General features: G+C 32.3%; 3 protein-coding genes across 4 annotated transcripts; all 3 read left to right on the top strand.

Annotated features, from left to right (window-relative positions):
* The first annotated feature begins 1,205 nt into the window (after positions 1 to 1,205).
* LOC149476369 (uncharacterized) lies at positions 1,206 to 22,058 on the top strand. The gene is made up of 7 exons (XM_089712265.1): positions 1,206 to 1,530; positions 1,921 to 2,368; positions 2,933 to 3,078; positions 3,988 to 4,124; positions 20,146 to 20,233; positions 20,898 to 21,106; positions 21,917 to 22,058. The coding sequence occupies exons 1-7, from the start codon at positions 1,315 to 1,317 to the stop codon at positions 22,035 to 22,037; spliced, it is 1,365 nt and encodes a 454-aa protein (XP_089568391.1). The 5' UTR covers positions 1,206 to 1,314; the 3' UTR covers positions 22,038 to 22,058.
* LOC149476370 (uncharacterized) lies at positions 8,826 to 9,941 on the top strand. 2 transcript variants are annotated; one of them, XR_016317870.1, is made up of 3 exons: positions 8,826 to 8,886; positions 8,994 to 9,828; positions 9,926 to 9,941. XR_016317870.1 is itself a non-coding variant. In XM_089712372.1 (2 exons), exons 1-2 carry the CDS (start codon positions 8,881 to 8,883, stop codon positions 9,447 to 9,449), a joined length of 462 nt encoding a protein of 153 aa, XP_089568498.1. In that variant the 5' UTR covers positions 8,826 to 8,880; the 3' UTR covers positions 9,450 to 9,876. The 2 variants fall into 2 exon arrangements, 1 of the variants encoding a protein (XP_089568498.1); XM_089712372.1 differs by lacking the exon at positions 9,926 to 9,941 and having other exon boundaries at positions 8,994 to 9,876.
* Positions 22,059 to 23,135: 1,077 nt separating the features above from the next.
* Positions 23,136 to 24,059, top strand: LOC149476368 (uncharacterized). The gene is made up of 3 exons (XM_089712094.1): positions 23,136 to 23,451; positions 23,701 to 23,764; positions 23,907 to 24,059. The coding sequence occupies exons 1-3, from the start codon at positions 23,239 to 23,241 to the stop codon at positions 23,963 to 23,965; spliced, it is 336 nt and encodes a 111-aa protein (XP_089568220.1). The 5' UTR covers positions 23,136 to 23,238; the 3' UTR covers positions 23,966 to 24,059.
* Positions 24,060 to 24,689: the final 630 nt, after the last annotated feature.

Raw genomic sequence — 24,689 nt, 5'->3', positions numbered from 1 at the left:
CAACTACAAGCAACGCTTCGCACAATCGAGCACTAGAAAAAGTAATGAGCGTGAATTGATGCGTGCAATCGATTTATCGTTAGTAATTATTAATTGTTGGAAAAAAATTTAAAGCTTTCGTTTCATTGTAGTTTTTTCGAAATAATCAAAGTTAATTCAAATTGTGTTAAAAAATAAATCTAAGTATGGATGAAGGTACAAACATTGGAAAAAATGTAAATGAAATAATCAAAATCCAAATTACTTAAAATAACCGTAAATATTTTTCAACCAATTATTATGTATACCACTTTATTTACACATTAATGAGGTTATTGCTAACTCTATGAATATTTTTTTTTTCAACACTGAACTTGGCGCAACCTGCTGGTGCGTTTCATGTTCCAATTAAGCATCAGCATAATTCGGCATTGTGCGGCACTGAGTCGCATTATGCTCTGTAATTGTTAAACAGCCACATACATTGTGGTTATACGCCTTATCAAAGCATATAATTTTTATTATCCATCTTTTTGGAGTAATTGCGTTGTGCAGCATGCTGCTACAACATTATGCTGAGCCAGGGCCTATTTGCAGCCAAAATGCACACACACACTTGTTGTTCTTGTCGTTTTAAACTTGTTGTATATTATGTTCTATTATTGTTATTTTCTTTATTGTATTATTTGATTTAATATTGTGTATGTTCTGTTTTGGTTGAAATAAATCTTTTTGTATTATTGTATTGTAATTCCACTTGGCTGAAGATTCATAAGAGGAACTATGACGTGTTTTTTGAAACGTATCACTTTACGACGCGATTTCTTTCTCTATCATAAATATAGCACACCATAATAGTTACTATAAATGATTTTTGTTTCTTGAATGAATTCCCAGCATAGAAAACGTAACTTGACAACTTTTAAGCGTAGTGGCGAAAGCTTACACATATAAAAAATAAAAATACATACACTAAAACTTGATGCGCAAACTTTCCTCACTTTGTGAAGTTTGCTGGGCGCTATACGTGTATTTGATCAAAAGCAGTATATCACAATAAAACTAAATATGCTCGATAGCAAATTTCCGAGTGTTAAATAAGCGGGTACCTAATTAAAGTAAATTTTGAGGGTACTTTTGTCCACAGAATATATTATATGGGTATTTATCTGTGGACATCTTTGTAATATGACACTGACGGACTAAATGTGACTTTGACATCTGTCACCTTCGCTATGCTTTGCCCGTAGCGCTTACCAACAAAGTTTTAATTAAATTCCGGAATTGTTGTATAAAAATGATTATTTTTTTGAAATTCCTGTAAAAATCGCTACAATGTCGCATAATACCGATTGGGACGTTGAAAAATATAGAGAGGAACATGAAAGTGAAGAACATTGGCAGTTAAGGAAAGCCTTCATAGAAAGATGGAAGGAAAATTATTCAGAAGAAAGATTAATATGTCTAGCGCAAGTATTTGTCAATATAGAGTTTATGGGATGCAGATATCCTATAGAAACGATGCAGGAAGTAGCAGCACTATCAAAAGAGGTACTAGAAGTTCTAACCTAGATTTATCAGAACAAAGCTTAGTAATTAGAGATTAAGGACGGTTGATTTGGATAAAAAAGATCTGTTAAAATATTAAGTACATTATTGATACATCATACCATACAAGGGAAGTGTAAAAAGTAATTACTAATTGTAATAATAATTTCTATTTTGATCAATATAGTTTGACACTCATATTCTTAGGCAATAATGCTATTTCAATTCCTTGTACTAATACAGTTATATTTCATTTTACTATTACTATTAACTATAATACAAAACAAACACTTGTTGACTTGACGAGAACAAAATAAAACAATTACCAACTTCATCAAGGTGGTTCCTTGTATGAAAAGTTATAACCACATGTGAATTCACAAAAAATTGCAGGTGGCCATCAACTACAGAAAACAAAAGAAAACTAAACTCCAAAGAACATTCGTATCCGCATCTGACGCAGCGGAAGATCGCGCGAAAGGCATTAAAAGAGAAGGTGGAGTTATCAAAGACTCCCCACCGGCTAAATCTAAAAAGATCGAATTCGTACCACAAGGGCAAAGTGTAACCACAGAACAAGACTCTGATGACAATGATGATGAGAAATGTGTAGAACAAAATGATGATGATGAAAAGCATACAGAACAGAATGATGATGTAAAAAGTGAAGTAAATACTAGCACGATTGATAAGAATGCACGGTTTAACAATTATAGAGAAGAAATGGGGAAAATACAGTGTGTTAATGTGGGTAGTTTTAGAGAGAATATGTTCACAACTCCGTTTGGACGGTTTGTGCTCTTGGTGCGGCCGTGGGCGTCTAAACAGACTAATATACAAGGTAAAAACATATGAACTTATTACATGAAGAAAAAATAAATGCACCCATTATGATAAGAATTTGTTGTGTAGAAAAACAAAATATGTGTTTGGGATTTTATGCAAATTTTTTACATAACCTGTGTGAATTGTGAAAGACAATATTTTTATTATAAATGGCATTTACTTCATGACTAAAACATTCATCATACATACTTACAAAACTTTCATATACATATGTTATACTAGCTTTCCGCCCGCGGCTTCGCCCGCGTTTTCCAAGAAAAACCCGTTCCCATAGGATTTCCGGGATAAAACCTATCCTATGTCCTTTCTCGGGTATCAAAATATCTCTATACCAAATTTCATGCAAATTGGTTCAGTAGTTAAGGCGTGATTGAGTAACAGACAGACAGAATTACTTTCGCATTTATAATATTAGTATGGATAATATTCGTAGCATAAATTTCTAAGCGTTAATTATCCACTATTCTAACAATTCATTTATTAATGATACAATATTTCTAGATTAGCAAACTATTAACTTTAAATAATATTTTGTATTAAAACACCCTATATTTCACAGCTAGCGCGCAAGCATGTCACCTAATACTTGCGACACGATATAAACCGCCGGTCTACTCGTTAACACTCAACGGAGTTTTATTAGCGGAAGCATCTGGTGAGAGCAGAGCGGAGGCGAGGAGCATTGTGGAGACACTGGCTTGGAATGTATGTACGATGTAAGAGTGTTGCTAATCATCTATATCTTCACCTATAAGAAACCACAAACTCAAACTCAAAACTCAAACTCAAACATTTATTTATTCAATTAGACTTCTAGAAGCACTTTTGAAACGTCATTAAGTACATATTTTTAACATTTACCACCGATTCGAAAAGCAGTAAGCACACAGGAAAGTTCTTTGGCATATTATGCTGTTACATATTTTGTATAACCTCCTCTTTTTTTGAAGTTAAAAATTAAATTGTAATACTGACATGATTTAAAAGAGCAACTATGGAGTTTCTTGCCGGTTCTTCTCTGTAGATACTGCTTTCCGAATCGGTGGTAAATGTTAAAAAATATGTAATGACGATTCTAATGTGCTTCTACAAGAAGTCTAATTGAATAAATAAATGTTTCAGTATATAAAAATGAGGAAAGACTTGTAGGTTGTATAAAAAACTAAATAACAATTCGTTAAAAACAATACTAACCGTTTTCAAATAAAAAAATCATCAAAATATGTCCACACAGTCGAAAGTTATGAGGAAATAAACACAATAAAAATACACTTATATAGAGAATCTTCTCTTTTTGAAGTCAGTTGAAAACTAGGTAAATAGCTATATATAATAGGTAGCCCACGACTTTGTACGTGCATCCCCGTTTTTCCCCGTTCCCGCAAGAATTTCGGGAAATCCTTTCTTAGTGGATGCCTACATCCTAACATCTACCTACATGCCATATTTCAGCCCGATACGTCCAGTGGTTTGCTGCGCGTTGATAGATCACTATATCAGTCACCTTTGAGTTATATATATATAGATTTGAGAAAGTTTTTCGTTTGAAAGGCATAATTATATCATGACACAGTTACCAATGATTACAAATATATCTTATTTTATTATTTACAGAGATTAACAGCATGTTCCGTGAGCCTAATGGTCAAAGAACAATTCAGAGCGCACGGTGACAAGCAAATATCGATTAGCGATGTATCAGGGAAGAGGGAGGAGTTTGGCACGCCTGTTGAAAATAGTGTTGCTACCAAGTGAGTATCATCATTATCATTACATAGTATGTATAAAAAAAAGTCGCCTTTTCTGTCCCTATGTCCCTTTGTATGCTTAAATCTTTAAAACTATGCAACGGATTTTGATGCGGTTTTTTAATAGATAGAGCGTATTCAAGAGGTAGGTTTTAGTATGTATATATTTTATTAGGTTTTAGACAAAGCGGGCGAAGCCGCGGGCGGTAAGCTAGTTTTTTATATTATTATTATTTATTTGACGACGCGGTTGGCGCAGTGGTAAAGTAACTGCCTACTGAGCCGACGGTCCCGGGTTCGATCCCCGGTCAGGGCAAATATTTGTGTGATGAACTCAATTATTTGTTCTTGGGTCTGGGTGTTATCCATACTAATATTATAAATGCGAAAGTAACTCTGTCTGTCTGTCTGTTACTCAATCACGCCTAAACTACTGAACCAATTTGCATGAAATTTGGTATGGAGATATTTTGATACCCGAGAAAGGACATAGGCTACCTTTTATTGCGAAATATGTACCACGGGCGAAGCCGGGGCGGACCTCTAGTTATCTATATATGTATTTATTAAATATTATATTTATCGTCGCCTAGTACCCACAACACAAGCCTTAATTGAGCTTACTGTGGGACTAGGTCGGTTTGTGTAATAATGTCCTATAATATTTATTTATTTATATACAGGGTGTCCCAAAAAGTAGTGATGAACGGAAGCTGGGAGGTAGAGGACCTAAAGGGCTATCCGAATCACCCCCATGTATGTTATGCGATTTTTCGTATTTTCGGAGTTATGGACATTTTTTTCAATTCTTCATCTATCGCTGAGTACGATGAGATTTTTATTGATGGTGACGTGAATTATTGCGCTAGATGCTTGATTTTTTTTGTGTGCTAAGCTGAAAGATAGGCCAATTCAGTATAGTAACATTTACTATCGTTAGATCTTTGAATGGAATAAAAAAAAGAATTAAATGTCAAGGAAGATAAAATTACCCAGTATGTTCACCACTTCAAGGGCCCGTAAAAAAATAAAATCACATAAAAAAGTTTTCCGTTTGGCTTTTAAAAACTTGCTCTATCTATCAGGTAGCTACCCTGAAAATTTTATTTTATTATTCAGAAGGCTTCAATCGAAAAATTGAAATCTAAATGTGGTAAGTGCAAAAATTTTATTAACATGATGATCATTAAAACGAAATTAAAACCAATAAATAGGTGTTTAATTATCAGATTTTTTTAAATTACCCCGCTGTTGCTCAATGCAAGTGCGACATCACCTTAAAAAGTTGTTTTTTAAATATCAGAATGCCCTTTTATCATTTTTAATGGTTTCTTCTGCTACTATGAATTTCCGGGTTATTTCGTCCAAATTGTGTTAGTCTCTCGTCTTTGTAGTATCCCCACGGAAAAAAATCAATAGGGTTTATGTCCGGGGACCGTGGAGGCCAGGCTAAAGGGCAAAGATACCCTGAAAGATGGATTGGTCGTTGCAGCCTGCGCATGCGCCGGTGACGCCTGCCTTAAAGCCTGGCCTCCACGGTCCTTCGACCTAAACCCCATTAATTTGTTTCAATGGGGATACTAAAAAGACCTCGGCTACTTGAGAGAATGCCACAATTTGGACGAAATAACCCGGAAATTCATAGTAGCAGAAGAAACCATTAAAAATGATAAAAGGGCATTCTGATATTTAAAAGACAACTTTTTAAGGTGATGTCGCACTTGCATTGAGCAACAGCGGGGTAATTTAAAAAAATCTGATAATTAAACACCTATTTATTGGTTTTAATTTCGTTTTAATGATCATCATGTTAATAAAATTTTTGCACTTACCACATTTAGATTTCAATTTTTCGATTGAAGCCTTCTGAATAATAAAATAAAATTTTCAGGGTAGCTACCTGATAGATAGAGCAAGTTTTTAAAAGCCAAACGGAAAACTTTTTTATGTGATTTTATTTTTTTACGGGCCCTTGAAGTGGTGAACATACTGGGTAATTTTATCTTCCTTGACATTTAATTCTTTTTTTTATTCCATTCAAAGATCTAACGATAGTAAATGTTGCCATACTGAACTGGCCTATCTTTCAGCTTAGCACACAAAAAAAAATCACGCATCTTCTGCAATAATTGACGTCACCATGAGTGAAAATATCATCGTACTCGGCGATAGGTGAAAAATTGAAAAAAACGTCATAACTCCGAAAATACCAAAAATCGCATAACATATATGGGGGTGATTCGGATAGCCCTCTAGGTCCTCTACCTCCCAGCTTCCGTTCATCACTACTTTTTGGGACACCCTGTATATATATATATGTATATATATTTTTTTTTATATGAATTAAATATGTTTGGAGGGACTTTACGCTGTTTTGTGAAGGAAATATAACATTTAATTAAAATTAAAAAACACGTGTAAATAACGTAGTTAACTCTTACATGATTAAGTACGTAAAAGTAAAAATAATCTTTATTGAAATGCAAAAAGGATTTCCAAGAAAATCGTATTTTTTTATTAAAATTTAACACTAAATCTATACTTTATACTATATACTATAATATTATAAAGCTGAAGAGTTTGTTTGTTTTAACGTGCTAATCTCAGGAACTACTGGCCCGATTTGAAAAATTCTTTCGGTGTTAGATAGCTCATTTATCGAGGAAGGCTATAGGCTATATATCATCACGCTAAGACCAATAGGAGCGGAGCACTGCGGGTAAAACCACGAAGCGCAGCCAGTTTACTATATTACTACCTGAGTAGTATGGATTCCCGGGTACTGCCTCACTCTATGCTGCCTCACTTTATGGTACGGTGAGGACGTGACTTGATTGAATACCCCGACTAAAAAAAAAAAAAAAAAAAAAAAAAAAAAAAAAAAAAAAAGTTTGGACTCTTTTCCCACTAAAGCGGCCACGCTGAGTCGATAGCACTCACTCCCGAAGCGATAGGATGCACGGTTCCAAAGATAGCTGAGGTGTGCAGATCGATTAACTCTTATCAAATATCAATTAGATAAGAGTTAATCGATGGGTCATTAATGGGACGCTAATGACCCACCGGTTGTTTGCCTTTTCCTATTATCTATCGGCGTTCATATCTATTACTCATTGTGCACCTCGCTTATCACTGCTTTTGTATTAAACTTCTTTGTTACGACCTACCTCGCTATTCTAACCAAACGATGTATTATTATATTCAAGAAAAAATACGTCTAAAATCCTATATTTATATATTATCCTACTATATTATTATAATTGTTGCTTTTTTAAAAAGCGATTCGCTTCTGGCACTCGCCGGCCGCTGCAGCGGCACGCTCGCTTTGCTCGCTCGGCTCGTGCGTTGTTTATCAAAGTCTAACCTAACCTAACCTAATTGTTGCTTTTTTAAAAAAGCGATTCGCTTCTGGCGTTGTTTATCAAAGTCTAACCTAACCTAATTGTTTTTCCGGGTAATCTGATGTATCGAACTTTGTTACGGCAGGACAAGGATTGTAAAAGAGTTGATTGAAAATAAAACATATTATTTCCATATATTATTTCTTTATTTACACCCGCATTACACTACAATACAATTTAACAAGTGTCATATCATTTCTTGGTGAGTCATACGAAAAATTTGTAAGGAAATCTTCCAATCTCAGGCCTCGGAACTTGTAGTACAAATATACCACGCAATACTCTCCACAAAACGTGGAATAGATATCCTGAATTCTAGCAGTATTATAGTCCCACATGCGACAATTTCTTCTTAAAAATTCCGCTATTACTCTAATCGGTTTACGTCCAAAGGAATCAAAATATTCTCCAACTCTTTCGTGGTTGATATGAATAGCTACCCAATGAGAACCTGGCTGTGAGTCAGGGTCGAGATTGCATATAATAAATGCAGGTATGTGTATATGCATTGGCAGGCGATTCGAGGGGTACACGCTATACTGGAGGCTGGGGTGTATTCTATGAAGACTCATTTGCAGGTCTAATGTATTCATTTTTACATGTTTGACCTCATCCAATTTCTATCAATCATCAACCTAAACTAACATCATGTTATATTGTCATCCCAATATATGCAATATTTTTATATGTATACTAGATTTCCACCCGCGGCTTCGCCCGCGTTTGCAAAGGAAAACCCGCATAGTTCCCGTTCCCGTGGGATTTCCGGGATAAAAACTATCCTATGTGTTAATCCAAGTTACCCTCTATATGTGTGCTAAATTTCATTGTAATCGGTTCAGTAGTTTTTACGTGAAAGAGTAACAAACATCCATACATCCATACATCCATACATCCTTACAAACTTTCGCCTTTATAATAGTATATTATTTATTGTTTGTAAGGAAATAAAAAATAGTAAATTGCATACAATTTGTTTTATTTAATTTTATAATGTTTCCTTTAGTTACATATACACAAAATGCATTAAGCATACATTAAGCAATATTCACCACAAACTGAAGTCCAAAGATAATGATTCCCAAATTGTCAATATAATCATAAGTACATAAGTGATTGCTTAACTATGTTTGTTGTTTTTGTTTGTGTTTGTTGTGTCATGTCATGTGTATTAGTTGTTAGCTAAGTATGTTAATGTATTCATTTTTCGGAAATCCTTATAGATAAGATAATGATTCCAAAGTCGTGCTAGCCCCTTCCCAAATCTATCATATAAATATCCCTGCACGCATCCGTAGTATATTGTGTTTCGAATTCAACCACAGGTCAACGCGTAGAAATTTATTACAAATAACAAAATGGAGGTAAGTTATTATTATTATTAATATTATTTTTAATTATTACTTCAGTAAAATCTTTATTTATTTTTATCTTGTTAAACATATTTTTAATTATATATGTTATGTTTCAGGCTTCTTACAACCTCAAAGATGTGGAAAAATGTTTCAAGCCCTATAATTATTATGATTTATCGGATGAAGATGAGGTTTCTAACTTAACAATAAATAAAAATAAGAGGACCAGTCGTTTAGATGACTTTTTTCTTCAAGAGCCTGAGCGGAAAAAGAAAAAGGCGAAACTATCTTCAATTGTTGGACGTTCAGTGAAGGAGGGATGCATTTCATATATTTCAACAGACAAAGATGACGGAATGGATGCTGATCTACTAGTGAAAATTGATTTGTATAGTTTAAAAAAGTTGAAAGGAATCCCGGTGTCGCAACATTGGAAAAATGCTGATATTCGCATTAAATATTATACAAAAAATGATTCTAACATAGATCTTCAAATAAAAGATATTGTATACAACATAACAAAGGAGATATCGGAGGAAGATAGTGCAAAACACTACAGCTTTAAAAATTAGGTTTCTTCATGTGGTAGTTTAGTAATTAGTTTATCCACTAGTATAATAGGTTTCTTCATGTGGTAGTTTAGTAATTAGTTTATCTACTAGTATAAATAGTACGTTGCAATGTATAAAGTCAATGATTATGTTGAAGACCATTGAGCATTAAGGCAAAAAGTGTGTTACAAGAAAGCAGTTGTGAAACAAATATAGTGTTTAAAATGTCTGAAGAATGTGTTAGTGTTTTTTTCAATGAAATGGATCTTGAATTGACAAGCCTATCCATTGATACAAATGAACTTTTAAACGTTTGTGATGAAATAGAAAGAAATGAATTAAATCACTCATTTCATGATCAAAGTTTGATGGAGCTATGTGATGAATTCGATGGAAAATTGTGAGTATATATTTTTTATAATCATCTTTTTTTCTTTCTTATTTGTATTTTAAGCAATCGAAGTAAATAACTTTTTTTTTTTTTTTTTTTTTTTTAGGGTGGAACAAACGGGATGGGGAACCAAAAGGAAAGCAGAAGTTGATGTTAATTCTGATGACATCAAAAGGATAAAATCTGCAACTAAAATTGATTTTTCACGGACTTCACAACAACCATCAACATCGAATGAAGGTATTAATTCCAAGACGAAATGTTGTAGTATTTGTAATATAAGTGTTTCCAAAAAATATTTTGCTAATCATCTGAGAAGCAACGTACACAAAAATAATGTAGATAAAATACAACATTCAATAAAACCTAATGTTAAGATAATTGAGACTGCGTTCGGTAATAGAATAATAACTTATAGAGTAACTTCTGAAAATCAAAATTTTTTACAGTTTGAGACACCAGATTTATTTCTTGCTTCAGTCAAAGATACAATATTTACGTTAATAAATAAGTCCATAGAAGAGCATACAATTTTAAAAATCAATTTTATTTTATATGGTGACTTTGTGCAGGAGTCAAAAAATATAAATAACACTTTTGATTTTCAATCAATGAATTTTATTGTTTGCACCGGTGATGATTTAAATATATTTTATACTACTGTAACGAATTCTCTTATTAATTATATAAATTCATTCGAGAAAAAGGATAGTGGGTGGAGTTTGAAAAAAATTTTACATTTGGATATGAATATAAATCAATTTAACCCTTTAAGAGGAAAATCTTATATTGAGTTACCACATGACATAAAAATAAAAAAAGCTGTTATAAATGTTAAAAACACAGATAACGCCTGTTTTAAGTGGGCACTGTTATCCGCTTTGTTTCCAATACATAAAAATTCGGATAGAGTATCATCATACACCAAACACAGTCATAAATTGAAGTTCGGTAATATTACATTTCCAGTTAAATTAAACGATATTCACAAAATTGAAAGTCTTAACAATATTAGTATTAATGTTTTTGGTCTAGAATATAATGAACAAAGAAAAAAAAATAGTATTGTCGGACCCTTGTATTTTACAAAGAACAAAATGCAGACTCATATAAATTTATTATATTTGACACAGGGTAAAATCGGTCATTATTGTTTCACAAAAAATATGTCAAGATTAATAAGTCATCAAATTTCAAAATCGAAGGAAGCTATATATCTATGTGACTTTTGTTTACAATATTTTTCAACATATGAACGTTTGAATAACCATCAAAAAAATGATTGCAGACATATATGTACACAAATACCAAGCGTTGATAAAAATAAAAGAAATTGGTGGGGTGATATTGTATCTGAAAGTAAATTAAGTTTTGATAAATTCCAACGTAAACTGAAGTTACCTTTTGTTATATATGCGGATTTTGAGGCTTTTTTAAGTCCTTTAGCATCGTGTTCAAATGACCCTACAAAATCACATACGATAAATGTACAAAAACACAATGTTTATAGTTTTGGATATTACATTAAATGTTCTTATGATGATAAATTGTCTAAATATGTAACATATACTGGTGAAAATTGTGCTTTAAAATTTATGGAATCGTTAAAAGATAATCTGAAAATAATTGTGAAGAAAATTGGTTTTCAAAAAGCTTCTAATAATTTATCACAAATAGAACAAGATATAGTTAGCAAATCTGAACACTGTTATGTTTGTAATAAAAATTTGAATGGGGATTCAGTGTTTTACCATGATTGGTTTACTGGGAAATTTATTGGGGTCGTGCATAAAGTTTGTTCAGAAAAATTTAGAGTACCTTACACTATACCAGTCTTCTTGCACAATTTAAGTCATTATGATGCACATTTCATTGTACATGCATTAAACTTTGATGAAGGTCAGGTAGAAGTTCTCCCACAAAATAAAGAAAAATATATATCATTTTCAAAGATAATTAAAATCAATAACAGTAATGTTACTTTACGTTTTGTGGATTCACTTAAATTTTTACCCAGTAGCTTAGATACCTTAGCAAAAAATTTAAACGATAATGATTTTAAAGAATTATCAAAATGTTTCCCTAATTTAGAAGACTTTAAACGACTAACTAAAAAAGGTGTATTTCCATATGAATTTGTTAAAGATTTTGATGCATTAAACCAATATCAACTTCCAATGCAATCACAATTTTACAGTACTCTCACAGATTCTTTTATTTCTAATGAAGATTACAACCATGCGAAAGACGTTTGGAATCATTTTAAATGTAAAAATATGATGGACTATTCAAATCTTTATTTAAAAACCGATGTATTATTGTTAGCAGATATTTTTGAAAATTTTAGATGTGTTTGCATAAAAACTTATGATTTAGATCCCGCCCATTACTATACAGCTCCTGGATTAAGTTGGGATGCTATGTTGAAACATACTAGAATCGAGTTAGAATTACTTACAGATATTGAGATGATTGCTTTTATTAAATCAGGAATACGTGGAGGTGTTTCACAGTGTAGCACTCGCTATGCAAAAGCAAATAATGTTTATATGTCCAACTATAACTCAAAAGATAAAGATTCATTTTTAATGTATTTCGATGCCAATAACCTGTATGGTTGGGCTATGTCCCAATATCTACCTACAGGTAATTTTGAGTGGGCTTCCCCCGATACAGATTTTAATGTTAGTTATTCTTCAGAGATAGGATTTATCTTGGAGGTAGATCTTGAGTATCCGGTTGATTTGCATGATAAACATTCCGATTTACCTCTTTGTCCAGAAAACATACCTGTAGGTGACGCTAAAGAAATTAGATTGATTCCAAACTTAAAAAACAAATCCAAATATATTATACATTATAGAAATTTAATTCAATGCTTAAAAATGGGGTTAAAATTATTAAAAATTCATAGAATATTAAAATTTAATCAGACTCCATGGTTAAAAGAATATATAGACTTAAATACACAATTGAGAACCCAAGCTATTTCAGATTTTGAGAAAGATTTTTATAAACTAATGAACAACGCTGTTTTTGGTAAGACTATGGAAAATATTGAAAAACGTGTAAATGTTAAACTGTTAACTCATTGGGAAAATCGGGGTAAAGTATTGGGAGCTGGAGATTTAATTGCTCAACCACATTTTCACAGTGTTTCAATTTTTTCTGATAGTCTTGTTGCAATTCAATTAAACAAAACAAAGTTAATTTATAATAAACCTATTTATCTAGGATTTTGTATATTAGATATATCTAAAACGCTTATGTATGATTTCCACTACAATTACATGCAAGATAAATTTGGTTCCAATTTGAAATTGCTATACACCGATACCGACAGTCTCATTTATCAAATATTTACGAGTAACTTTTATAATGATATAAAACTGGACATTAATACATATTTCGATACATCAGATTATGATGCTAACAACGTTTTTAATTTTCCTAAACTAAATAAAAAAAAAATAGGTTATTTCAAAGATGAAAACTGTGGTAGAATTTTTATGGAATTTGTAGGTCTGCGATCAAAAATGTATGCGTTACAGGTTGATGATAAAATTATTACTAAGGCAAAGGGTGTTAATAAGTGTGTCACAAAAAAATTAACTTTAGATAATTATAAGTCATGTTTGTTTAATAAAAACGTTCAATATTGTAAAATGTATAGATTTAAATCATTAAAGCATACAATTTTTACACAAGAAATAAATAAAACATGTTTATCCTTTAATGATGCCAAGCGGTACATTCTACCAAACAATATAGATACATTACCGTTGGGTCATTATAAACTCGATGGCAATTTCAGCTAAAACGATATTTATATTTCAAAAATTTTAGTTATGAATATATTTGATTATTATTATTATTATTTATTTTTTTGGATATATGTGCTTTGTAATAATTTTTAAGGTTGTGTTTATTTGTATATATTACTTTATTTATATTAAACTGTAACCTTAATGTATAAATAAAATGTTTAAAGAGAAAAATATTTAGTTTTATTGCTACATCCAAAGAAGATAGAAGTATAAAAATGATTCACTTTATTCATCCATTTGCTGCCATCGTAGCAGGTCCAAGTGGATGTGGAAAATCTAACTTTGTTACTCAATTCATTAAACATAGGAGTAGTGTATGTAATGAATTTTTTTCTGAAATCACATGGTGCTACGACGAAATGCAGCCTTTATATAATTTACCAAATGTTAAGTATCATCAAGGAATTCCAAATCTTAATATGTTTCATGGTGAAAACCCACACCTTATTATTATTGATGATCTAATGAGAGAGTCTGATGGAAGAATTGTGGATATATTTACAAAAGGTAGTCATCACAGGAATCTTAGTGTATTTTATTTAACACAAAATTTATTTCATCAAGGTAAAGGTCAAAGAGATATTTCTTTAAACTCAAGTTATATAATTTATTTTAAAAACCCTCGAGATAAAACTCAAATAAGATATTTAGCACGACAAGTGTCACCAGATAACACAAAATTCATTGAAGACGCCTACAGGGATGCAACTTTAGAAGCGCATGGATATTTAATGGTAGATTTAAAACAGAATACAAATGATTTTTGTCGTATCAAGACACATGTATTCCCATTTAATGGTCACTGCACAGTCTACGTCCCCACGAAAGAGTTTAAATACACCAAGAATCAAACAATTCAAATCATTTCTAAATGATGCTTCGTCGAGTTACAACGCATAAACATTTGCTAAATGCTTTGCATACGCTTAAACCAAAATATCAAAAAGCGTTACTTAAAACGTGTGATGAAAAAGAAATAAATTGTATTTGTGAATGTATTCATAACGTTTTACAAGGAAAGATACCACTTAAAGATCAAGATAAACAAAAATTGAATAAACACAAAAATATACTCCGTAAACTGGTGCGTAAGTGTAAACATAAACTAAGAAAAAATATTATTATACAAAAAGGAGGGGCTTTCTTACCAATAATATTAGGTGCAATATTGAGTGGATTAGTAAGTGGACTAGCCAGTTAACATGGAAAATGCTAAGAAAATGATACTTATTGAACCTGGATTGATTGAAAAATTAAAACAAGAAAATAAGGATACAAGTAATTTGTCTCGATTAGATATTGAAATGCAAAATATTATGAATAGTAAGACGGAAGACCGAAAGAAGTGGATGCTATATTTACAAACACTACAAAGATACCTTCACTTTACCGAAGAGGATCGTCAACCACTCAGATTACCAATTTATTCTGATACATCTAATGAATATTCAAATGAGTCTAAAATTGGTTTTAAAAATAAAGATAGAGATCAAAAAAGTTCAGTTGATGCTGAATCTTTGTTGGGGGAGAAAGGTTCCATTAAAAGTATAGAAAGTGAGGCAAATCCACTGTATTCACCAACACAAATACTCAGTTTAATACCGAAAACTTATAATAAAAAAGGTGAATCATTATTAAACTTAATTGGAATAAGTAAAAGTAAAATACGTTGGGATAATGAAGGCACAGTCATAATTGATAATGAAAAAATTCCAGGAAGTAATATTGTTGATTTAATAAATGATTCACTTAGACCCTTAAAAAAAAGTGATCCGATAGGGTGGGATAGATTTGCTAAAGCATTAAAAGATATTAAAGTACCACTTACTTATATTGGAAATCCAAAGAGATGTGAGTTTATTAACCAACTTCAAGCAAAAGATCTGAACAAAACCTCTGAGATTGAAGTTCAAGAATTTTCTACACCGAGCAGTGGAGATAAAAGATATATAACTAAAATACGTAAAAAGATCGATTGGGAAAAATGGACCCCGTACTAGAAGAAATTAACAGGATTTATTATGATCCATCTAACCCCGCTGGTTTTGGTAGTATTGATAAATTATCAAAAGCTATGAAGGGTAAAATGGATAAAAAGCAAGTAAAGGAATGGTTACAATCACAAGAAACATATACATTACATAAACCCATTCGGAAAAAATTCCCGCGTAATAGGTACATTCTATCAAATATTAATGAGCTGTGGCAAGCTGATTTAAGTGATATGCGAACTTATTCTCAATATAATGATGGTTTCAACTATATACTTTGTGTTATTGATGTATTTAGTAAATATGCTTTTGCAAGACCAATGAAAAAGAAAAACTCAGAAACAACTAAAGAATGTTTTGAAAGTATATTTACTGAAAGTAATTCAACACCTACTCACATACAATCTGATAAAGGTACAGAATTTGTCTCAAAAGATGTACAAAAATACTTTAAATCCAAAAAGATAAATTACTATACCACTAACAATCCTGATATTAAGGCAAGTATTGTTGAACGATTTCAAAGAACTCTAAAAATGAAAATGTGGCGTTATTTCACTCATAATAATACTTATAGATATATAGATGTTTTACAAGATTTAATATACTCTTATAATCACAGCATTCACTCGAGTATTAAGATGTGCCCATGTGATGTAAGTTCCAACAATATTATGACAGTTTGGACTAATCTTTATGATAGAGGGTCAAACAAACTTTCTTTAGAAAATTCAAAACCAAATTTCAACGTGGGTGATTATGTTCGAATAACTAAATATAAACATGTTTTCCAAAAAGGATATGAATCAAATTGGAGTGATGAAATATTTATTATATCTTCAATAATTGATAGATCTCCATGGGTTGTTTATACAATTACAGATTTACAAAATGAACCAATAGTTGGTACTTTTTATGAAAGAGAATTACAGAAGGTCACTTACAACCCCACCTCACAATATAAAATAGATAAAATAATTGGCACTCGTTATTCGGGCAACAGAAAAGAAGTATTAGTGAAGTGGAGAGGTTATCCAGATAAATTTAACAGTTGGATTTTAGCTTCTAGTTTAAAAGAAATATGAATAAAGAAAGTTTTTATTTAACTTTGCTCAGCAATAGTTCAATGGAATACTTTCCTGATAACAAGACCACAAATTTTTCAACAAAATTACCAAAAGCTATGAAATTAGAAGGTGAATGGTTGGTTGGAGTTGTCGAGTTTCAATATCCATGCACAATGTTTACTGTTCAAGATCATGAAAATGTTGTATACATCACAAAAACCATGTTAATTCCTAATGAAGATAAACCATCAACAGTGTACTACAAAAAACATATTCCCGCTACCAACTACGATAACGTTGAACATATTTTGAGAGCGTTAAATGGTATCGGAGAGAACTTGAAATTTCGTTATGATGAAATAACAAAATTTGTGTCTGTTTCTGTTTTGGATAAAAATATAACATCCGTAACATTATCACCCAAATTAAGTTTACAACTAGGTTATGAACCAAATACAAATCTCCTAGACAGAAATTTTGGGAAGTGTCCTGCTAATTTACACTTAGGGTTACCATCTCAACTATTTCTATATTGCGACATTATCGATCCTCAGATTGTGGGTGATGTTATGACTCCGCTATTAAGAGTCATTTCATTAGATCCTTCAAAATACATTTATGGTGCGTATAAAATGCACGTTTTCTCTCCACCTCACTACTTACCCGTTATGCGAAGAGAGTTCGATACGCTGGAAATGGATATAAGATCGAGCGCAGGACAAAAAATACCATTCCAGTTTGGAACCGTGTGTATTAAACTACATTTCCGCAAATTATAATAATGTATTCTCCTCATGATCATCATAAATGTCCATATGAAAATTATTATTCACATCAAGCTGGATCAGGAGTTGGAGTAATTTATAAGGGTTCACCATACCAACGCGGTCATGGTATTGGGAGCTTCTTAGGAGGGTTATTTAGATCAGTTTTACCTTTACTTTCAAGTGGTGCTCGAGTGGTTGGTAAGGAGGCATTAAACGCTGGAGTAGGACTTTTATCGGATATGATTCAAGCCCGTCCTATGGAAACCTCAATAAAAGATCGTCTAAAGCAAGTTAGTACGAACTTAAAACGAAAGGCTGATGACAAAATTGATCGATTAAACATGACAGGATCTGGGTATATAACTAAAAGAAAACGATTGGCCTCGTTCATTCCACCACTAACAGCTAAAGTGAAAGCTACGAAAAAACTTGGTCTAAAACCCAAAAACATCAAAGATATATTTTCAAATTAAGTATGTCTTTCCTTCATAATCATTCTTGTGAGTGCGTTAAGTCAGAATTAGATTTGTTTGCATTACCGTCTACACAAACAAGCATTGAAAATGGATTGTGGATTCACTATAAACCAATTTCATCTCTTGCTGATGATGGACCTATCGAGTTTCAAGTTCCTGGAACAGGCTATGACTACATAGATTTGTCTCATACATTACTCCACATAAAGGCAAAAGTATTAAATCAAGATTCAACAAAATTGACATCAGCTACAGTAGTAGCACCTGTAAATAATTGGTTGCATTCACTTTTTAGTCAACTCGATGTTTATTTAAACCAAAAACTTGTATCACCACCTAATAATACCTATGCCTATCGAGCATACATGGAAACCCTTTTAAACTATGCTCCTGCTGCTAAACAATCTCATCTTACTTGTAGTCTTTGGTATGATGATACAGCAGGCAAAATGGATTCCACAGATGGTAAAAACATAGGGTTTGTTAAAAGACAGGAATTAGTTAATGAAAGTAGGGAAATAGAAATGATTGGTCATCTTCATGGTGACATTTTCAATCAAGATAAATTTTTAATTAATGGTGTTGAAATGAGTGTAAAATTAGTTCGGTCAAGAGAGAGTTTTAATTTAATTGCTGGGTCAAATGATGAAAAGTTTAAAGTTTGCATTACGGATGCAACTCTTATTGTTCGAAGAGCACGAATTAATCCAAGTGTATTACTCGCACATCAGAAAGTTTTAGCTTCTACCACTGCTAAATATCCTATTACTCGTGCTGAAGTTAAAGTTTTAACAATTCCATCAGGTGTTCAAGGAAAAACTCTTGATAATATATTCTTAGGACAGGTACCTAAAAGATGTATTATTGGATTTGTGAACAATTCCGCATTTAATGGCTCACTTACTAAAAATCCATTTAACTTTGAAAACTATGGTATTAACTCTTTCAGCTTATATATTGATGGTCAACAAATACCTTCAAAAGCTTTGCAACCATCTTTTAATAATAATATATTTACATCAGCATATCATACTCTATTCTCGGGGACTGGTATTCACTTTCTTAATGAAGGAAATGCAATCTCTCGTGAACAGTATGCCAAAGGTTACTGTCTTTTAGCATTTGATTTAACTCCTGATTTATCAGCTAACTCGTCAGCTCATTGGAATCTCATAAAGCATGGTAGTGTAAGATTAGAAGTACGATTTGAATCCTCACTAATACAAACAATTAACTGTATTGTTTATGCTGAGTTTGATAATATTATTGAAATAGATAAAAATAGAAATGTTACTGTAGACTATAGTAGTTAAGGTTATAATGTGTGTTATGTTTTAGATTTATGTGTTATGCTTAATGCATTTTGTGTATATGTAACTAAAGGAAACATTATAAAATGAAATAAAACAAATTGTATACAATTTACTATTTTTTATTTCCTTACAAACTTCCTATTTAATCTTATACAAAACACTATAATTGAACATTCCTATGACAACCATTGAATAGATTGGTACTGTAATAATCTGCTAATAACAGTAATATCATGGATACACTAGAATTACAAAAACATATGAAAAAGATTCATCCCAGTCTAGAAAATAATGTTTATGCTGCTAATAGACTGCCTATGTATACCCATGTACCAACGTATATAATTTTTTTTTTTTTGTCGGGGTATGTTTGGATTCTCGTTTGGATTCACTGGATTCCCGGACTCTGCCTCACGCAGTGAGGCAGAGTCCGGGAATCCATACTACTTACCTGCTCGCTCTTATATTCATTTTTTATTTAACTTTTTTAAACACACTGAAACAATATTTCACGATATTTATATCAAGTCGAGCCAAATTAATAGGCAACATTTGACGTCTATCAATTTTATCTTTGAAGATAGGTAACCTGCTTAAAAACATCGATTAAAGGAAATTAATCGATACGGACTTGAAACATTTGTCAATCGAACTTGAAACACATGTCAATTTTAAAATTCATCAGGCGAATCCGTGTCCTAGTAATATACTTTCTTTCGTAAATCAAAACGCAATCAAACATAATATCATGTTATTCTATGTCGTCGTTATTAGGTTACATTGTTGAATTTTGTTGAACTGTCAAATGTTGCCTATTAAAATGGCTCTACTACAGTCGGGTTTGTTTATTTATGTATTAAAGATTGTTTTTAATTATTTTTATAGGATGATGAAACTCATGGGATGGAAGGGCGGAGGGCTGGGTGCAGACGCGCAGGGAATAGAGGAACCGATTAAACCTAATTTACAAATGGTATGTATTTTTTTACAATATTAAAAATTATCTTTTTCATTAAATATTGTATACTGTCTACTACTGTAGTGGCAAGCAATTTAAATGAAATCTTTTTTGCGTTATATTACAACAATCGTAACATTCAATTCTTTTAATTTAAACAAGTTTGTATTAATTTTCTATTGTATTAATTGCTTTAATGTACATTGTAATATTTTTATACCCATTCTCTTTGGCGGTTTTACCCGCATTGCTCCGCTCCTATTGGTCTTAGCGTGATGATATATAGCCTATAGCCTTTCTCGATGTATGGGCTATCTAATACCAAAAGAATTTTTCAAATCGGACCAGTAGTTCCTGAGATTAGCGCTTTCAAACAAACATTGTCTTCATCTTTATAATATTATAAGAATAGATTATAGTATACATGGTGTAATCGTTAAGTGTGCACAAGCGATTATTCCGTAACTCTTTCTAATTGTAACTAATCAAATGTATGGGAGCGTTTAATGTAACATTTTTGGATATTTCTCGTTTTATTTTTAAAAATTTATTACGGCCATTTTACTCATTAGGTTAAGTACTTTCGATATCAGTTTAAAGTTTTTTGTTATCTGTAATAGTTGCACACTTATCGATTACACCCTGCATACATAATATGTATATTTATTTTTTTTACCAGGTAAACCGAGCAGGCCTCGGCAGCACAGTATCCGACATACGTGCGCTACGTCGTGCGGGTTTCGAACTAATGAACAGATATTTAGCCTCAGATGCACTTGATGTAGAACTTGTGTTTAGTAGCGAGTTTGGGAAGGAAGAAAGGGCGGTATTGCATCAGTGTGCGAAGCGAGTGGGACTCGGGTCAAGGAGCTATGGGGATAAGGACAGGTGGGTAAGGGGTCGGGTTTAGTGGGTAGGGGTCGGGTTTAGTGAGTAGGGGTCGGGTTAAGTAGCTAGTTAAATGTAGAACTTGTGTTTAGTAGTGAATTTGGGAAGGAAGAAAGAGCGGTATTGCACCAGTGTGCGAAGCGAGTGGGACTCGGGTCAAGGAGCTATGGGGATAAGGACAGGTGGGTTTGTAGCGACATCTCGCTCTGAATCACGCAAGCAAAATGTTTTGTAACAGGGCATACATTATATTATATACATCATTCAATGGGGCAATAACAGCCAGTCGAGTAGACTGGTCGAGGACTTTTTTTCGATGGAGAAATTCCACCTTCGTCTACAAGTTAGTAAACAGGGGAAGAGTTTAGTGGCCAGTGTGGTAGTTATAGGGAATAGCAATCTGGATAGACTGGGAAGATAATTACTTATTTAAAACAAAATTATAAAAAAGGGCTTAGCAACGGAGCAAATACATTTTCACTTAACATCAGTTTGAACACAGATCTTATACTCATTAAAACAACTGCATTGATTATCATATATTTAGTATGCAAATTAATTGAGCAAAAATATTAATAAAGGAGTACCGTCCGCGGCTTCGCCCGCTTTGTCTAAAACCTAATAAATTATATACTTAAACCTTCCTCTTGAATCACTCTACCTATTAAAAAAAACCGCATCAAAATCCGTTGCGTAGTTTTAAAGATTTAAGCATACAAAGGGACATAGGGACAGAGAAAGCGACTTTTTTATACTATGTAGTGATGAGCAATAAGGTAAGCTTTTATTTATTTTATCTTCTTTTTGCAGATTTCTTGTGGTACGGAAGAAATTGGATCCGTTTTCACTAGTTCGAGCTGTGGTGGAGAAAGGAGGAGACACTCCTAAATATCAAGTGTTTATACCAACTACATTAGCAAATGGAAGATGATAAATAAATGAATTGTATTAATTTTTGTTTTATTTCCAACTACCCTCATATTTTTCAATAGCGTGACAAATTAATGTTTAATTGTATAAATTTTTCACCTAATTTTCCCAAAATTGCCATTGTCTTTCACATTAATTATTTAAAAATAAGTTTTTATAAGAGATAAGCTATATCTACAATAAAAAAGATTTTGATATTTCAAAATGCTTTAAAAAATACAGTATGTTAGAGTATTACACTTATAATTACACTCTAACTAGGAAATGCCTTTCGTAATATTCAAAAATTATGTATGCCTTTTAGCTGAAAATGCAAGGATTTACATAGACCGTACATAATATTATATTTTAAAAATAATTTACGAGAAATTTTGGCTATCTGTGATATAATTTGAGGTTTTGGAGGAAACTAATTGCATTATACATATACTTTATTGTCGAATAAACGACTTATGTATGAAGAATGGGTCACTAGTTTTTTTCATAAATTAAAATAAAGAGAGCATAAAATGTTTAGTCTACAGTCTACACCTAATATTAACTATATATAGGCAACTAGCTGTGCTCCGCGGTTTTACTCGCAGTGCTCCGCTCCTGTTGGTCTTAGCGTGATGATATCATAATATTCTGAGATCATAATATAGCCTTTCTCGATAAATGGGCTATCTAACACCGAAATAATTTTTCATATCGGACCAGTAGTTTCCGAGATTAGCGCGTTCAAGCGAACAAACAAACTCTTCAGCTTTATAATATTAGTATAGATTAATAATTATCAAAATTCGTTACTTGCTTCATTGATCGTGATTCAAATAAAATTTAATACATCCTTACCCAGTTTTCTTACGCCTTCGCGCCGCCCATAAGTATTCTTAGCCGCCAACAAACATCTATCTTCCTCCCATCGCATCGTGGCGATAATTAATTGATTAGTATTCCGTTCCAGTATTTTTCGACTAACTGCGGGTGCATATTTAGAAGATCTTTATCACAGAACATTTTGTTTATCACACGTTTTACGAATACCGTCATACAGATACTTATCTAATTAATACTTTGTATTCAGCAAAGATATATACGGGCAAACAATTAAAAAACACTGATGAATCGAAACTTACACTGTATAAAAGCAAAAGTTTTCCAAAAATTTTCACAGTTTCAAAGTTCGAACTTCGCAGTTCCCGCTATATTTAATTTCAAAAATGGCGTCAAAGTTCACAATTATTTTCGCTGCGTTCTGTGTATTTTATCTTTTGGTAAAAGTTGACAGTTCTTTCATAAAACCAAATAATGTTCCTAGGGTCGGCAGAAGCAATGAAGCTGATGGCCCTTTTGATCAAAGTATGATGGGATATGTAATTAAAACAATTCCAAGTAAAAATATTCCAAGAATGGGAAGAAGAAATTTTGATTCAGTAAGAAAATTTTTACTATTTTAAAAATGTGCACAACCATATTGTTAATTGTTATATTTTAAGCTATTGCATAGCTTCTATCGCGGGCCTTGAGCGCGGGGACCGAATCGAGAAATTCCGTAACGAAAAAACCTCACGCTCCCCACTCCGACGGGCACGGAGGTGTGGCTTGATGGCATGCTATGCAATAGCTTTACCGCGGCAGTCCCCGAGTGCCACACGTCTTTTTTATTTTATTTTGTTTTGCAGGGCAGTCGTTTTGATATTCCTAAACTGTATCAGCTCCCGGCAAATGTTAAGCAATATTATGGAGGTGAGGTTCTTATTATTTTAATTTTTAAACGAAATTCAAAATTATATTCTTATTATTCTAAAATATGGTTCTAATGTTCTATCAATAGATAGAAAATAGGATGCTAAAAATGGTGAAAAGCTTAGGTAATGTTTTTTTACAGATGAAAACAATTTGCAAGGCGAACAAGAGCAAGAACAACAATTTTTCGGGAACAAGTAAATAAAGAAGTCACCATTTTAAATACCGAATGATCAATAAAGCTTGTGAGCAGTTCTAGTCCCTAATTAATTCAACCTAGTTAATAAATGATGCATCAATATCTATCTTTTATTGAAATCCTTATATTATTATTATTTTGTTGTCACCCTAGCGGCTAGGTTGTCTATTACATTAGATAAAGATTGCTTACAATTTAACTCAAATATCTAATCTAAATTCTAAACACAGTTTCTGTAGGTTGAAATTTGATAAAATTAAAATGTTGAAACTTTGTGTTCATATAGTCACTCGTAAAATTATTTCGTGGATAAAATTAAACAAGCCAAATAATCTCGTCTTATTATATATATATATATAAATCTCGTGTCACAATGTTTGTCCTCAATGGACTCCTAAACCACTTAACCGATTGCAATAAAATTCGCACACCATGTGCAGTTCGATCTAACTTGAGAGATAGGATAGTTGTAGGTACCACGGGCGAAGCCGGGCGGACCACTAGTGGTAAATATAAATGAAAGGATATACCAACTATTACAACTTTTCTAATGTAATGCAGCTAGAGCTGCCATAAAATTTCACAGTTCACATCAAAAAGCTACTTGCATTGGGATAAATTCACAAGTGATAAGGGCTACGGTTAAATCGCGTTGGTTTTTAATTTTGAACCGAAAATCTTATGATTATAACTTACTTACTATGATTATCACTTAATGATCTAAGA

Source organism: Colias philodice, chromosome 28 (assembly GCF_061535455.1).
Source record: "Colias philodice isolate Cphi_HAF_F1 chromosome 28, ilColPhil1 Martin Lab GWU primary, whole genome shotgun sequence".
In the NCBI taxonomy this organism is placed as follows: domain Eukaryota; kingdom Metazoa; phylum Arthropoda; class Insecta; order Lepidoptera; family Pieridae; genus Colias; species Colias philodice.
The sequence above is the reverse complement of the archived record's forward strand: the minus strand, read 5'-3'. Positions and strand labels throughout refer to the sequence as shown.

Coding starts and splice junctions, on each gene's coding strand:
- LOC149476368 (XM_089712094.1), top strand. CDS start 23,239: ATGGCGTCAAAGTTCACAATTATTTTCGCTGCGTTCTGTGTATTTTAT. Junction 23,452..23,700: donor GAAGAAGAAATTTTGATTCA/GTAAGAAAATTT, acceptor TTTGTTTTGCAG/GGCAGTCGTTTTGATATTCC. Junction 23,765..23,906: donor TGTTAAGCAATATTATGGAG/GTGAGGTTCTTA, acceptor GTTTTTTTACAG/ATGAAAACAATTTGCAAGGC.
- LOC149476369 (XM_089712265.1), top strand. CDS start 1,315: ATGTCGCATAATACCGATTGGGACGTTGAAAAATATAGAGAGGAACAT. Junction 2,369..2,932: donor TAAACAGACTAATATACAAG/GTAAAAACATAT, acceptor TATATTTCACAG/CTAGCGCGCAAGCATGTCAC. Junction 3,079..3,987: donor TGGAGACACTGGCTTGGAAT/GTATGTACGATG, acceptor TATTATTTACAG/AGATTAACAGCATGTTCCGT.